This window comes from Podarcis pityusensis, assembly GCF_964106645.2.
Source record: "Podarcis pityusensis genome assembly, chromosome: 12".
Lineage (NCBI taxonomy): Eukaryota > Metazoa > Chordata > Lepidosauria > Squamata > Lacertidae > Podarcis > Podarcis pityusensis.
The window spans coordinates 27,086,968-27,104,553 of record NC_138037.1 but is presented as its reverse complement, the minus strand read 5'-3'; the positions used below and the strand labels follow the sequence as shown (position 1 = coordinate 27,104,553).

General features: G+C 38.5%; 1 protein-coding gene across 12 annotated transcripts in view; it reads right to left on the bottom strand.

Annotated features, from left to right (window-relative positions):
• The window catches only part of AKAP9 (A-kinase anchoring protein 9), a 103,280-nt gene that overhangs the window by 74,613 nt on the left and 11,081 nt on the right, over positions 1-17,586 (bottom strand). For 6 of the 12 annotated variants that reach the window (XM_080975595.1, XM_080975597.1, XM_080975598.1 and 3 more), the window contains exons 2-5: positions 12,617-12,871; positions 7,690-7,734; positions 2,557-2,610; positions 2,018-2,188 (exon numbers count right to left, since the gene is read on the bottom strand). In XM_080975595.1, coding sequence (XP_080831721.1) covers positions 2,018-2,188; positions 2,557-2,610; positions 7,690-7,734; positions 12,617-12,871 — 525 coding nt within the window. Of the gene's footprint in view, positions 1-2,017; positions 2,189-2,556; positions 2,611-7,689; positions 7,735-12,616; positions 12,872-13,881; positions 14,115-17,586 lie in introns of those variants that run through there. The other 6 variants (XM_080975600.1, XM_080975599.1, XM_080975604.1 and 3 more) reach the window with 6 other exon arrangements.

The window sequence follows — 17,586 nt, the reverse complement described above, 5'->3', positions numbered from 1 at the left end:
CTCCCATCCCCCATTCTAAAGCTTTTCCCCAGAGGAAGATTTTGGAACTACCGGTATCTGTTTAATAAAAACTGGACATCCATCAGAATTGCAGAAATAAAGCAGACCTTGTTGCAACCCTTTGCTCTGCCAGTTCCAGTGACCTCAGTGATGAAGGTAACGGCGACTGAACAGTAATGGATTTGGGAAAGGACTGGAACCTTCTCCAGGAGAGATCCAAAGCCTCTCTCCTCCTGTCAAACTTGATGGAGCTTACACTTCAATGTAAGATTTAGAGTCAAACTGGTAAAAGGTTGTACAGTCTAAAGGAGCATCTAAGATAAGTACCGTAATTAGCACAGCAGTACACAGTGTTTTGAAAATCTAGATATTTTTTCATTCATTAAAAACTATTCTTAGAAAAAAAATCTGCAAATGTGAAATCCTTTCAGAGATTTCCTATAACTCAAGATTGCAGAACCAAGCAAAAAGCTCACAACCTATCCAAATAATCTCCATGTACAATTGTACAATGCAAAGCACAAATGAATGCTCACGCATACAATCTAAACAGCAAAGTATCAAAGGAAAAACAAGACAAGCTAACATGAAAAACTGACAGTTTTGCCCAAGGTACAATACTAAGCTAAATTTATCTGGCCCAAAAGCAGCTTCAATTAAATGCAGGAAACAACTAGAGCTGTTCATTTATTAATTTTTATTTAATCAAATATTTATCCCACCTTTTGGTTCCAATGGGGCCAAGGCAGCACATACCATTTCCTTGATTTAAGGTATTTTTTAAAAACCAGATGCTTGGTAAGAATAAGAATTATCTGGCCTATCAGAACAAACAATGGCCAAGAGCTGAAGAATCATGTGTCACCTCCCAAGTGCTTGAATACACTCCCCATTTCCTGGTTCCTCTTCCACTGCTCCTTGCTGCATCAGGTTATCTCTACACTTTCTGGAATAGTTTTTTGGATGGGATTATGGGGGATACAAAGGGAAAGGGGTTGCACAGAAAGCTTGGACTGTAAAGCACTCTCCCTAATATAAAGAAGCTCCTCACTCGGGAAACAAGTAGTGACTACTGCCACTAATAAAGACTTGTCACACTCAAAACACATTATGAAAACTATTTTTAGGAATGGAGTGGGTTTGCAAATAGACACAATATTTTTCTTCAACATATTTAGAACTTCCCCTCCGGATTTTGTTTGGTTTGCAGTTGGCACTGTCCTCTGTCAGCTGATGCACAGAAGCACCAGGCCAAAGGCCAAATAATAATTTATAATAAATTATGTTTTGTACACCGCCCGTATGACTGGGTTGCCCCAGCCACTCTATACATCTGCATCTATAAATCAGATGCACATGTGTACATTGCCCATTGACACACAGGTAAATTATCTAAATGGCTGAAATCTTGTTCCAGTACGGTTGCACAAAAATTCCATGACTGGGCAGATTGCTCAGCCATGCTGTTCCCATTGTCACCCCCATCTTTACCGTGGGCAGGGACAGATGAGAAATCAATGTGGACTATGGTCACATATACACATTACATACATAGAACTTTTAATAATGTGGTGCAGACACAATTTTAGCAGTCATTTTCCTTACTTAAGAACTAGGCAGGTGATTTCATTCTGTTTGTAGTACAACTCGGGTAACAAGGTTCTTCTTGTTTAATAGAAGGAACAAGTGCTATTTTGGCATTGTCCTTTTTAAAAATAAAAACACAGAAATAGGCTGCAAGGGGGGGGGACGCGACCCCATGTCTTTTCAATAGAGGGTCAATGTTTCTACTGCTATAACTCACAGAGCCAAGAGCAAAACTCATGAACACAAAACCAAAAGAGATAGAAAGCGTTACGACATATGGTATTCTTTCATAAAGCAAAATGATAATGAACATGGACACCACTGACATTCTTCTCTCTCACATTCAATGCCTTTGAATTATGACAAGCAATACTGAAGGACTGTGTGTATGGCCACAAAGCATGCAGAAAGCAACGTAAGGTAATTATACCTGTTGCAATCCTTCTGTACCATATGCTGCCCTCATTTCTTCTAGCTCTCTGTTTAGCTCTTCAATCTCTTGCTGTTTTCCAGCCAATTCATTCTCCATCATGTCCAGTCGTGCTATAGAATGCTGTATCCCAAGCTCAGAATAATTCTCTCCAAATCCAAATTCTTCTTCCTAAACCAATCCAAGTTCCTTAGCGTCTCAGCATTTTATAAAATTTGTTCAAGGTGAGGATACTTAAAACATTTCTTCTCATCAGATAGCACTTTAGCACATTGCTATGGAAACCTGTTTTGTTAGTATAATTTGCTCCAGAAGAGCAGTAACAATACAGTACTGCTGTGACATCAGTTATAAACTGAATTTTGTCTTCCAAAGATTACTGAAGAAGCAATAGCATACATATATAAACTACATAAGGTAGTAAACTTTTATGGCATGCAAGAAAATGAATTTCTGTTAGCAATCCTGATACATTCCCCAATGCAAAGCATCAAGTGTGTTTAGTATTGAGTGCCATGATTTAATTTTAAATACTATACCCTAATAAAGTCTGCAGGTACCTCTGTTCTTGTCAAAAAACTGCAACCATTTACCTGTATAAAAAGAATTTCTAGATGCATTATAAATTTAAATTGTAACTTACAATGCAACCCTGCACATATTTACTCACAATTAAGTCCCATGGAATTCAAAGGGGCTTATTCCTCAGCAAACATACACAGGATTACAGCCTCAGATTCTAGCTTTGCCTGATTACATTTTATGCCTCCCTCAAATTATGCAAATATAGCCAGTAAGTCCATAGCTTTTCGGACAGTAAGATATAACAAAGAACACTGCTGTTTTCCATGGCATGTTTTCCATACAAAAATCTGAACCAGTTCAGATAAACAGTTTGTATATTTATAGGGTTCCAAATCCACAGTGTTCAGATTTACATACCAATTTGCCATGTAGCACCTTTTTATTTTAAAAGATATGATATTAATATGCTGTCCAGAAGTAAGATGTGCATATCAGCAGAAAATAGATCAAAGTTTCTGTAATATACATACACCAAAAGACAGACTTTAAAAGCTGGCAGAAGTGAGTTATCAATGTATTTTTGGTGTTTCAGTGGGAGTTAATTCTATTGCCTTATGAGAATGAAGGGGCATGAAAGGGCCAAATATCTAAATTTTAAGTGACATGATTTTGAAAAGAATCCTCTGCCATGATTTGCTCAAGATTCCCATAAAATATTGTATATGGGGGGGATCTTAGCACCCTCAACACTACTGATATGAAGCACCTTCACTGTATTCTTTTTGGCACCCGCTAAAACATTCTTATTTAGACAAACCTACACAGATGTTTAGAAAGTTGATGAGAGTTTCAATTTGTTACAGTCTTTTGTTGTTTTAACTTTTTGCTGTAAAATTTTAAGTGATAATTTCATTGTTTTACCTTTTTAGTAAACCACTTTGAGTTTTTTTCTACAATCAAGCGGTGTATAAATGTTACAAATAAATAAAAGCTAAGTAAGTAAATAAATAAGTAATTCACTCCCAGAAAGCCAGACTCTGGGCTGAGGAATAGAACACTATTAAAATATAGGAACCTGCAATCTAATGTCTATGCTTACAGCACTGAACAGCAAAACACAGAAGTCATTAACATTACTGCTCAATAAAAAGAGCTGCAGAATTTGTCTGCTGAACTACTCCGTTATTATTCCAGGTCATCTCGTTCCAACTTAAAACTTTGTTTTAACTCAACAATTTTCGCCACGGTGTAAAGGCACACAGAAAGCATGTGAATTATTAAGCGCTACTGAAAATAAACTGGTGGTTTGAATTAAATATTAAAGCATTAAACCTTTTGCAGCATGTGCAGAAACCAATTCTAAAAAACCCTCCAAGGTACAATATATAAATGAATTCCCTATCAGGACAGAGCATACGACATTCCCCATCCTTTTCATCTCATATGTGAATTCTATCCTCTCATATTACCCTAGGTCCATCTTATATTATTATTATTGTTTATTGAATTTATATACCGCCCTATACCCGCAGGTCTCAGGGCGGTTGGGATCCAGACCAGTGCAAGTAGATGCTATGTTTCCATGAAGAAACTTGTCCCAATATTGAGGTTATCCAGAGTGGGCTACCATGCACTGCAAAGTGATGCCTCTGGGAGGCATTTTTGCCTCTTCCTCTTCTCAAGAGTTCAAGAAGCACTTTCCGCCTGTGTAGGAGGGTGCTTGAAACTTGTCCCATGTGCTAACTCTGGAACTGTTGCTCAGTGAAAGGAAAGAGGAGGTCTCCTAATAACTCTTAGCACCCTTAACAAACTATGGTTCCCAGGATTATTTGGGGCTGGGGAGCCATGAAAGCTTAAAGTGGTATAATGCTGCTTTAAATGTATAGTTCAGATGGGGCCTCTGGATACAAAAGTCGTCCTAAACTCCAATGTGGGTACCTAGGATCCCATAGCCCTCCTAAACTATCACTACCTATCCATGTGGAAGCCTGCTATGTAATTCTCAGCCTGCTATGTAATTCTCAGCCTGCTATGTAATTCTCAGCGTGTGTCTTATAGATGCACAACAGAAAGTTAAAAGTTTATGGCAAATGTGCTTGAAACATATTTCCTTTATATAGGGTTGCCATGTTTCAAAAAGTGAAAATCCAACACAAAATTTGTTAAGCTTTTTTTGGGGGGGGGGAGCGAGCAAAGTTGTTTCGCTTTTATGGCAAAATCACAAAAAATTGATGTTTTTGAGCTATTTTTAAGGAAGGTGGCAAAAAAGACACTGCCAACATGGGTTGCCATACATTTGGATTTTCCTGGACACCCCCCCCCCCCATTTCCATCCGGATGCTGCTTCTGACTACAGTATTCTGGATATGTTCAGGAAATTCCGGACATATGGCAACCATATCATCCAGCATACAATATATGCTCAAGACTTAAAAGCAACAAAACAATTCAACGTATGAAATATAGTACAGTCGTATCTTGGTTGATGAACGCCTTGCGAGTCAAACATTTTGGCTCCCGAACGCTGCAAACCCGGAAGTGAGTATTCCGGTTTGTGAATGTTATTTGGAACCCAAATGTCTGGCTCAGCTTCCAATTTGCTGCAGGACCTTCCTGCAGCCAATCAGAAGCTGCACCTTAGTTTCCAAAGATTTTGGAAGTCGAACGGACTTCTGTAACAGATTCCATCCAGCTTCCAAGGTACAACTGTAACACCTTCTACCACAAGAGGTCAGTATCACATTTTTACTTTAAATTAAGTAAATAACTGGCCCCAAAAATGTATCAATCTCCTAAAATTCTGAAAGCATACCACAGTTTTAAACGGCAACTAGTCCCATGTCAATACAGTAAAAGTCTTACTTGAAGCTGTAAATTCTCCAAATGATTCTCTCTAGGAAACTCACAAATGCTATTCCACTCTTGCTGGGTTATTTGGTCACAGGCATGGGCTCCAATAATTATTTTACATTTGTCATGACTCAAGTAATTAAGCAAAAGCTTAATGTTATTAAAAGTGGCGGACAGTTTTGCTAAAGGTGGTGATTTAAGCAGATAATATTTTCCTTTAAAAAATGTCAGCTGCTGTCATTCTAGATTCTCCCAGGCAGGATCCGCTAAAACCATATAGTAGTAATAATTTATCAGGGGGGTGGAATCACCTGTTATGTTACAATGGCAATATGAACTCAGTACAAATATGTATTCACTTTTGCGTTTTTCCATTGCAAACACAAAACCGTTCAAGGTATGCAACTGTCAAACAGTGCAATTCTATACATGTCTACTCATAAATAAACCTCACCGAGTTCAGTAGGACTTAATCCAAGTTAAGTGGGCATAGAATTGCAGCCTAAATCAAACTTTATAAGTAGCCGATATTGGAAATACGGCTGGGGTTTTTTCTTTTTGTTAGCTTTGGGGTGGCTTGTGTTCTGGAGGCTTCCTGCAGACAGCTAACAAATGAACAGGAACGCTGTAACAATTCACTGGCTTAGGGCTAACAACACAAGGAAAATGGGAAGATAAACTTTTTTTTTAACCATTATCCTATTTTATAGTTCTATAGCAGAGATGGGAAACCAGTAGTCTTCCAGATCTGGCTAGACTACAGCTTTCATAATCGACTATTGGTTAAGCAGGCTGGGACTGATGGAAGTTAAGTGTTCAGCAACAACTGCAAGGCCATAGGTTTTCCACCCCGGTTTATAGGATGGTAGCACATTCTGTAAACGAATACTAGTATAGGGGGAAAGATTTAGTATAATGTGAAATCCTGCAAACTTTATTAACACATGCACAGGCATGGGTTTTCTTAAATCTCTGCCATTTACAAAAAATATTCAGGTTCTGGGAATTGTAAAAACATAAATATATAGTCTTCAAGCACACCTTGTATTGGAGATAGATCTGGGAGTAGAGGAAGCAGATCTAGGGAGCTGGGATGGAGTTGCTATTATTAAGATTATAAACTTTGGAACAAGTATCCTCTGCAAACCTTAGCTGTAAAACTACACGTGTTTGAACTACACATTTGTGTTCACCATCAAATTGCAATAATTAATAGGAGTTTTCTACTCCTGCTAAGTGTTCTGTGACAATATCTGGATTTTTTACTCCACTTGATTTAGTTGTTTGGGAGCAATCTTCCATAGTCTGGACTTGCCTAGGGCTTCTTCCAAGCAATGGCGTACTGGCACCAAGCCAGTACAGGCGCTAGACTACTGCTACAACAGAGACATAATAAAGCCTCTTTGACAATGGGACAGCCACTGCTATTCTCTGCTGGTGCTTGCCACAGGCAGACACACAGCCTGTATATTTCTCACTTAATATGCATGGTATGTACATGAAACAAGACAGAAGTAATAGCTGTTAAGTGAAAATAGTTCATTTGCTAGTCATAACTAAATATATTTAACTTAAATAAATCAGAAGCTCATTATACATAAAATACCTAAGATATGTACAAAACTAGAAGCATCATTGCAGCTGTGACACTACATCATGGTTAGCAAGAGATGATGGGAGGGAATGTGCAAGCCCACAACCCATTCTAATCTCTTAACTATAGTTATAGAGATAAGAAACATTACATTTCTCTGTATCTATGTACTGAACACAGACAGACTTTTCCATGGGCAACTGAAGAGAGTTGCTGACCAAGTTTGCAAATAAATATTGGCACTACAGTCTTGCTCATGCTGAGTGTTTCCTTCATAGACATTTTCTCACCAAAAAACTTTCCTGTTAATAATTTTAGCTTACTCACCTTGGCATTTAATCTGCTATAGAAAGGAAATAATGATATATCCAGAACACTAAAAAGTATAATAAAGTAACAGGTTGCAACAGTAACCGACAAGCTGTGATACAAACATTTCCCTTTCAAATTTCAGCATGGTTCTAATTTCTTATTTTTACATACCCACCATACCTGCACAACATAGAACTTAAAAAGCACAACCATTACATTTCATTTATAAATATTTTACATGACTCACTTTCTCTCAGCAAACATTAATGTATCATTTACAACATCTAAAAAATACAAAATGTTACTAAATATTTTACTGTTGTCTTTAAACAGAAAAACAGTCAAGTATGAAAACCCACTGCAGCACAGGAAGCATTAATTTTGCTCTTACCTCAGAGCTATAATCATCCGCTGTAGTGGAAATCTCACTTTCCAGCTAAAAGAAGATAAAAAAATAAAAGGACAAAAATAAACACACCCATTTCAAACAACCGAATCCTTTTAGTTATATGATTCCAAAAGGTATTTCAAATGGAGTGAAAAGCATAACAAACACCACTGCCTCTCAAGAGAAATTCCCCCCCAGCCAGGGGCACCAAATCTTTATCCTTCCCTTTCACTCTGCAGTACTCAAAACACATGAGAGGAACTGCAACAGTCATTACTTCAAGAGGCATAAACAAGCACCATTTATTACTGCTAAGAGCACCTAGAATTAACAATGTTCTGTACAAAAATTAAGGTCCTTTACAGTAGGGATACCAAATCTGAAGACAACTGGGTACACAGACCTTTGTTGCTCTCTGAGAAAAATATGTTGCATAGGCTCTAATTAAATGGTGATTATAGCAATTAGTTGTTTTGTTCCACTGATTCTTCCAAATCCACACACCATTTGGAACTGGCACATGTGTATGTGTGTGTCTACACACACACACACACACACACACCCCTACACATCCCCACAAAGTCAGTCACCAGTGCCTAAATTGTTGTGGTCAAGCTCTCCCAGTCCAGGAATGGTCATAGCTGTCATGCCAGGAGAAGCTGGTAGAAGGTGCTTCTAGCCACTGAGGCTATCTGGGCCTCCAATAACAAAGCTGAATCCAAAACACCTCCAAAACTCTATCTGCTCCTGCTACTTCAAAGGAAATGCATCCCTGTCCAGAATAAGCAATTGACAAATTTCTTACACACGGGTACCATTCACGACACCTCCATCTTGCCAGGATTCAGTCTCAATTTACGTTCCCTCATCCACCCCACCACTGTGACCCAGGGCCCCCATGGCTTCTCCTGATTCAGATGTGATAGAGAAACAGAGATGAGTGTCATCTATGTATTGATGGTACTTTGCTCCCCAACTCCTAATGACCATTCCCAACGGTATAGTCATTGGGAACGAATGTGCTCTGCGGCATGCCACATCATAACTTCTAGGCAGTTGAAAAGAACTCTCCCAATGCTACTTCCTCGACTCACAGTCCCTTAGGTGCCCCCAGTTCCCGGTCCATGGAGCCAGTCCAGGAGAATGGCATGGCTATCGGTACTGAAAGCTGTAGAGAGCACAAGAAGTAGGAGCAAGGTCACATCCCCATCCTTCTTTCTGCAAAGGGCCACCGTTTTAGGGCAACCATCAGGGTGACCATGGGTCATCTGAGTTCTATGGCAAGGCCTGAACCCAGATTGGAAATGGATCTAAATAATCTGTGACACCCAAGAATGCTTGTAGCTAGCTGCCCCACCACAATTCTCTTCACTACCTTCTCCAAAAGGGGGATATTTGCAGTTATTCCAATGCAAGGCACCCAGGATCAATTTCTTGAGGAGTGGTCACACTACCAACTCTTCTAAGGCAGCAGGGAACATCCCATCATGCAATGAAGCATTGCCCATGCTCTGGACCCAGCCAGTCAAACCCCCCTCTGCTAGATAGCCACAAGGAACAGGTCCTTGTCCAACTCCAGTGGCTCCTCCCATGCATTAAAACTGCAAAAAGAACCAATTGCTGTGCAAAGTGTCCTTATTTTCTTTGATGATCAGCTCCGTTTTGGTTACTGAAATTAACACTGGCACCACAGCTTCCCTCTGCTGCCATTTATTTTTATGCTGCATTTGTATTGTTTTCGGATTTTATTTTATTTTAATTTTTGCTGTGAGGAAACCCATCTTAGAAATGCCAAAAAGTAAATTATGGTAAGTGAGCAGGAGTCATAATGAGCAGAAGCTGGTCTTAAAGCCTCAGAAGTAGTTTCATTCCACTCACTCACTAAGGCTATTACAGAGACAACTGCTAAACTTCATTCCTACATAATTAGAGATCTATGTTCTTTGTGTAGGCCATCTCAGATTTTTTTTTTTAAAGTGCATAGCCAGGTGGAAAGAGTGAAATAATTTTGAGAAAATAGAAAATAGATACACCACAGAACCTAGAAAGTTATGAACAGGTCTCCCTGACTACAAGGAATGCTGGCAAGCTAGGAATTTGAAGAACCCCCCAAAAAAAAACTCTTCAAGAAAGTTCTCAGCAATGTTGGTTGTAAGACAGTCCAAAAATAAGTGAGCAAAAAGGCACTTACCCCATCTCTTGGGGGCATGTATACAGTATTTTCTCTACATGAGAGTGCCAGCTCCCTAAGCAAAACATTACAACTTTCTGAGGACATTCTGTACAAGCATAGAACCTAATTGCAAGACTGCACAGAGAACCACGTTATTGGTTTTAAATGTTCTAAAAAAATAAAATAGGTCAACTTTCAGGCATAATGCTTGGCTACAACTAGTTATTTGCTCTGCCAAGAAATATAACTGAACATTAAAACCCTAGCCAAACAGATCAAATCAGATTTATTCCATTAGATAAACACAGAGATTGAGATCCAAACAACTGTGTGCCCAAGTGTGCTAACTCAAGAGGAAACTCCTTTCTAGAAATGAGGCAAGTAACAACTGGATATTTAAAAGAAGAAAACAATATAATCCCTTTTTGTGTCCTCTTGATTTGAGCTTTACAGAATACTGATAGGGTGAAAGAACAGGCAAATCCCAAAGACTGCCTTGCAAATCTTCATTTTACAGATTTACTAAAACCAAACCAACTTTTTGCATATCATTTTTCCTTTTTAAAAAATGTTCACTTTGTCCTACCTCTGTAGCCTTATGGTAAGTAAGAACAATTACTCAGAGATGTAAAAATGTAAAAGTATATTTTGAAAGGATATTATCATGCAGTCATCTAATACATGCATGGTTAGGTATGTCCTGTACATATAAGGTGCCAGTCCACTACATTACTCAAGGAAATCTAGCTATCTGAGGCTTTCTTCCCATTCTGTTTTACTGTGGTGTAAATAAAACACATACTGCATGGGCCTGATATATCAGTGCTTTTCATTACTTCTGTTCTTTTGTTTTTTTCCTACTCCTTGAGTTCCATGAAGCAAACCAAACTTCCCTGTTCAAGTAAAGAGAGTTAGAAGTTCCACTGATTATCATCATTATTTCTGTCTGGCACCTAAAGATATGTAACAAAAGCACCAGGCAAGCCTCCCTGGGAAGAAGCCTCCCTGAGTGGGGAGCCACCACAGAAAAGGCCTGTTCTTGTGTTCCCACCCTCCAGACCTCTCATGGAGGCACACAAAGGGCCTCAGATGATGACTGCAGGGTCTGTTGGTTCATATGGGGAGATTGAACATGCCCAAACTCTTGGTACAGAGTTGTCACTGAGTTGTCTGCTTATTTGGTTGGATGAGACAGTCCAAAAGAACACAAGCTGTGCTACATTATTCCTTTCTTTTAAGAGACCTAGTTTCACATCCATTCGCAAACCCAAACATCAGCCCAGAACATCCTTTGCATGTCTCTCAATTTCCCAGACTGTGACATTGGAATTTGCTTCATCTCAAAAAGATTATACAGAAGAGCTCCTTGAGGTCAACTCATATCACTGTACTGATAGATGAGAACACTGATAATACTCTCAAACACTTTCCTGAAGAGGTACTAAATTTCCCTATATATAGCATCTCAAAGGATGTTAAGTGAATGATTACAATATTTGACAGTGGAGACAAGTTCTAAAGTGAAAATCAGAAAATAAAAATGAATGAGTGCAAATTACACTTTATAGTAGCAACACTTCTTGAAGAATTAGCACAAGCATTCTTAGCTTGCACAATTATCATGAAGTAATAATCTGAATGACCATATTTGAAATATTCTAAAACTCATAATTCATGTGATATAAGTGGCAGTCTGCTCCAGGAATTCTATCATTATAGACCGAGCAAAGCATAGATGAAAATTAATAGATGTGTTACCTGACTGGCAACCTAGACAGCAGCAGATCTTCACATAGTGCCTATGCTTCATGAGAATTGGAAATTTCATATTCAAACTTACATTAATGAGAATCTGCGTATCTCAATGTCATCATCCTCAAAGACTACTATGAAAAACCTGAATATGAGGACAACATGATGGAGCGTTATCATCTAAAGTTTATATTTAGTTATATTCCTGGTAACTAGTTACTTGGCTGACTGCTTGACTTTCCACGTATATAGACAGCCTTCTTTGCCTCTTACACAAGTACATTGGTGGAGGAGTTTTTGCATACACCTTCATGATCTATAGAGGCCTTGTGAGAGATATTTTATACAGCAAGCAGACTGCCTGCCTACCAGCATCATTTCAAATGAATAACAATGCATACCCTGGAATTGCCCAGGACAAAACAGGACATCCAATTTCTTCACGCGAGAGCACGGTGACCATCTTGGGTGTCATGATCTTGCGTGACTTTGTACAAGTATCTCACCCTGAAAAAAGTATGTCTTTTGGGCTAGATAATCTCACATGGGAAGATACAAGTCCCAGTTTTGGGACTGAGGATGTTGGAGGATATGACCATGAAACACTACAAATGGAACCCCAAATACCAAACTAGTCTATGATCAATTATTCTTTTGCATAGGTCATGGAATAATCTTCAAACAGTTACATGCTTTTACGCTCTAATGTTATTTTCCATCTAATAAAATGCAGATTATTTATCAGCACTTCATAAACCATTCAGTTTCCCTCCCTTACAAATTAGATTAGAAATTTATTTATAATTGTAAGTACGGAAAAATATTAGTTTTACAAATAGTTTTTGTAGTTTTTTAAATGTGCATGGGAAACTACATTAATGAACACATTCAAATGCAAAGTTTCACCACTGACCATTACTGTGGAACAGAGAGGTAGCTTTCTCATTCTGACTTTAAAATGCATGGTAATAAAAATAAGTTTTTCTAATCTCAAAAAACACTTACTTCTGTGGTATATATTTGATCATGCTTGATCAATTCATCACTGTGCAAAGTCCTCACAATGGCAAAGTCAGATGCAGCAGCTGCTCCTCTTTGACAGCTGTGTGGGGATGCATCTTCTCCTTGAGACTGGTCAATATCCAGACCTTCTTGTACCGATTCTTCATCTTTGGTGTTTGATACCTTTTTCTTTTTCTTCTGCTTCTTGGGTGCATGCTGCCCATCAGAGTGTGCTTTCCTTTGTCTAAACTGTGCAAGCTGAACACAAAAGAAAATCCTGTTAGAGTGAAAGTTTTCTTCTTTATTGCAAATGACACTGATTAGTAGTGCTCTACATAAACCTTCAGAATCATTGCAGGTGAAAACAAAGCTCAATGTTATAACGTTCTACATACTACAGTATCTCTGGATAGAAAGTATGAAATCATCATCACAACTGCAATGTGTAATATGATCAGCACATCAACATGAAGCACGATCAGATGAATATATATAACTTGCAGACTTCACACTAGCAAGTGACGTACCTACTTAGAAAAAACTAAAAACCAGTAAACTTGCATTTAAAAGTATATTGAGCCTTTAAAGCATGTGATGTTCTTTTGCTTTGCACTCCCTTTCCACAAACTCACAGCTTTTATTAATCAACTTAGTAACATCCTAGGAAGCCATTTTGTTAGTTTAAACTGCAACTTTTAAAAACAGGTCATAATGTTAAAATAATAAAGTCCCTCTTAATTCAGAGCATCAAAGGGAATCCCATAATAGTGTCACAGAAGGCAGCAAGAAATTGACCAGACACCCTACCTTGTAGCAAAACATGCCTATGAACATAAAGTCGCAGGTGAGTCAGACAAAGAACAGCTGAAAACCAATTAGTACGTAAGCTATTCAAATACTGTAAGTCAATACCTTTTGCACAGCTTAACACTTTTAATGAGATAGAAATGGATTTTCACAACTAAACCAATACAATACATTTTTCTTAGCAGGAACCAAATATAGGCTCTAGTAGGAAAATAACAAATTTCCTACTTTGCATTAAATATTAAAAACCCCATGAACTATTCAACATCCATTTTTGTTCCTTAAGAAGCCTTTTTTGTGACAAAACATGTTATTTTGTATGCAATAAAAGAACACAGAGAAGCAAACACCTATTTCATATATTAACAAATGCAAAAGTATTGCTCCTTTTGTAAAACAGGTATCAAGAATCAATATTAGCAGATTATACAATACAAGAATGCTGTGCTCATGATATTCACCAGTCCAGAAAGCCAGGCCTCCATTCAAGCTCTTCGCAACACCCAAGTGAATAAAAAAAAAAAAAAAAAAGGATTCAGACTTTTGACAAAAAAAGATCCCAGTTGCTGTATGCTGGAACATGAGCTGTTTCTTCCAAATATCAGCCAACCTCAAACTAGCAGCAAATACCACTAGCAAAAGAGAAACAGTACTTGCAAATCAGCCACAGCATGTAGCTACTTTTGTCCTTCAAGTACAGATATTTCATTTCCCCAGCAGGACTTTGCAGTCTCTGGATCTCAATGAGACTGCTGACAACCAGGCATATGGCTCCTGCTCCTGCTCCACTCACAGAAGGACCTTGAGATTTGCTGAGCCAAAAATGTTCACCTACGTATTTAGCACTTGCCTCCCTCCTGCTCTCCTTTGGCTGCTTAATTAGCTTACCCAATTAACATAGCCTTTTCCACTTTTAAATTAGCAAACTTTTTTAAAAAAATAGGAAAGTAAATATTTAATTAGTATCCTAACAAAACAAAACAAAATGCAACACCTCACACTGACTAGAGATTCTCCAACTATCCAATTAATTTGTTGCTATCCCCATCAATTTCAGGTAAACAATAGAAAGCGCAAGAGCCTTATCTTCTTAGCAGAGGAAAGAATGGCTTTCAGCTCCATTAGCCTTTTACACAGCCCATATTGACATACAACACTTACTTAAAGCTGCAAATCTGCCCACTTACATGCATTAAAAAATCCTATGGATTACAGTGTGGTTTTTTTGTCCATACAGAAATATATTCCGTAACTGCAATCAATGAACAGAAACAAAGGAGGGAGGAGTGGCTTCTTACTCATTGAATACTTTGATGAGTGACCATAATGGTTTTTGGTCAGAAACTATAAAATTTTGAATGTGTGGCATTTGTTTCACACATCACATCTGAAAAGATATTGTTTTTTAAATCAGTTTATCATTAAATGATGTATGAGCATGGTTATATGTATGTCAAAAAAGAACAGGGAAATGTATCATGTTGATGAAATATTCGGTGCTTGTCAACAAAGGAGATCCTGTAAAAGACCCTTCTCAAAGATGTTTCTCAAACGTTTACAGTGGCTGGGAGCCAGTGAACTGCACAACTAGTTCCATGTGCCCAAATGAGCTGCAGGATTATGTTTCACAAACAGCAGTTCTTCATGCCACATGATAAACCATTTCTAAAACTGAGGGGATATGCAGGAGCAGTTTGCCATATGATGCAAAGGCCTGTGGCTTAAAGGGGGAGAGAGTGAAAAATCTGACTGGGCATGCCTAAAAAGCAAGCTTTTTGGACCCAAGACTACATGAACATCAATTTAACTACATCTTAACCGTTTAAGTAAAAGAACTTAGTAGAACAGTAATATATTCCATTATGGAATAATATCAGAATCAAAAGACACTATGTATTTGATTTTAATTACACAACACTATTCAGACGCTAAAGCGATTATCAAATCTCCTATGAATCTTCATATATTTAGATTGCATTCTGCTTTCTCAAGTCTCACCAACTGAGTTTTAGTCAGAAGAAAAAAGTATAAACAACTAAAAATGCATGTATTACAATTTGTAGAGGAGTTGCATCGTTGGTACGAATTTCTAATATGTCAAGTACAGGCAACTCTCCGTTTCCATGGGGGTTGTGTTCCAGGTCAAGATATGTGTCAGTGGAGTGCGCATAAGCCTGCTCCACCCCATTCCATCTCACCCTTGTCTCATTCCTCCGTCTTCTGGGTTCAAAATGACCCGCCTGCCAGTGGTCATGAATCAACTGGACATGCCTAAAATGATATTTCTTTTACTGATGTTTTTTCTATATTACAGCACTATTCAGGTGTTCTTAAATAGTTTCTCAGGAGGGGCTGCAGGACCTGCACACACTGGCCTCATCCCTTCCACCCAACCCATCCCACGCTGAGCAGGAAGGTCTAGGAGGGTATTGTCAGTATGTTTAGCTGAATGCAGAGTCCTTGACTATTAGAAGCCTCGATCATGAAGCGTTCCTGATTGCAGGGAGGCCAGTAACAGTGTTCAGCCAAATGCAGTTACAATCCCCCTTCAGATCTTTCTACTCAACAGAGGAAAGTCCAGGTTTGAGGGATGGTGTGTGTGACCTCACTGCCTTTCCACATACACAATTCAAGAGCATCTGAGTAGGAATTAAAATTTAAATGAATTCAGTGAAGCTAAATTGTATCCCAAAGAATGGTGCTACTTGGTCATATGAAGAGCAATCAATTTAATTCAGCCTTACGAATCGATTATTAATAATATTCCACAATGCATAAAGAGCAAATATCACCAAGACGTTAAAATGTTATTAGACTAAATATGAAAGATGTTTGCAATGTGCATGAATCAATACAAATAGTGATATATTGAATATAACGTGTCACAATTTATAACGTGGCACACACCAGGTTAATCAGAAATGTCACTAAGTATGCCAGCTTCTTGTCACAAGAAAAATTACTCACAGTCCTAGCACTGCTTGGGCAATTATTTCACTTCATGTCTGCTGTGAGGAACAGGTGCAAGTCCAGTTGGCACGACTCATCTGCTGGACATTTAACCACTTTAAGCCCCTGCTTGAGCAGCGTCCAGTTTCCATTCAGCATGGGGTTGATAGTTTGCTTCCACAGCAACACAAACTATGTCTGTGTATACATTACTGGCTAGACCCGTTCATTTTCTCAATTCAGATCAAAGCTGGTTTGTGGAAAAACACATAAAAACCCCATTATTTTATGGGAAACAACAGGACAGATACTGGATAGATATGGATTGTGGCTAATGTCGTGTGGACCCTGCTTCCCAACGCGGCAGTGGGAGTTCACTGGCAGCAGGTTAAATAGGAGTGTACACAACCTTATTCCTCAAATGCAAATGAGCAGGAGTAAATTGTTAGCCTGATAGCATGCCGTATGTTTAAGCCAACAACAATAGAATTATTTATCTGCATCGGTGCTCATATAACCAAGTATCAATGATTTATTCAAGCACTGGATAATTGCCTTTGGAATCTAATGGGCAGAACAGGAAAAGGTCCTTCAGCTGCATTCTCTCCCCTCTTCCCCTTCCTCTGTTAGACATATCTTATACTGGTGTTTCCAACACTCCCATCAGTAGGGTAATATTTCTAGAGCATTACAAAAAAATATATAACGCTGTAAGTTAGCTATTTTAAAGTCAATTAGCATTTTTTAAAAGTTTGGGCTCAATCTAGTTAGATTACTACATTCCCCATTGTGCACCAGTTGTACTCCACTGCTGACAGGGAGAGTGAGGCCACATTTGCACATAATGCTGAACCATGGTTTGGTGCTATGTGGATGAGCCTGAACAAGCCTATGCAAAGCACCAGGCTCACACACTCCATCCACTGCTCCTTCCACACAGTTTGGAAGTTTACTTCCACTTTCACAAAATCCCAGCCTAGCATTACGTTCAAACCAGGGATAGTGTTTTAAAATGAACTGTGATAGATAAGCTTTGTAACATGCTTACTTCAAACCATGAATTATAAAGCTGGCTTGTTAAGATAACCAGTGCTTATTTTTAGCTATGTTCTCTGGTTCATATTGCTAGACTGGGATTCTATGAAAGTGAAACTAAACTCTGCCAAAGTCCTTCTCCTACTCTGCCAAAGTCCTTCTCCTGTCTGTGTGCGAGGTGG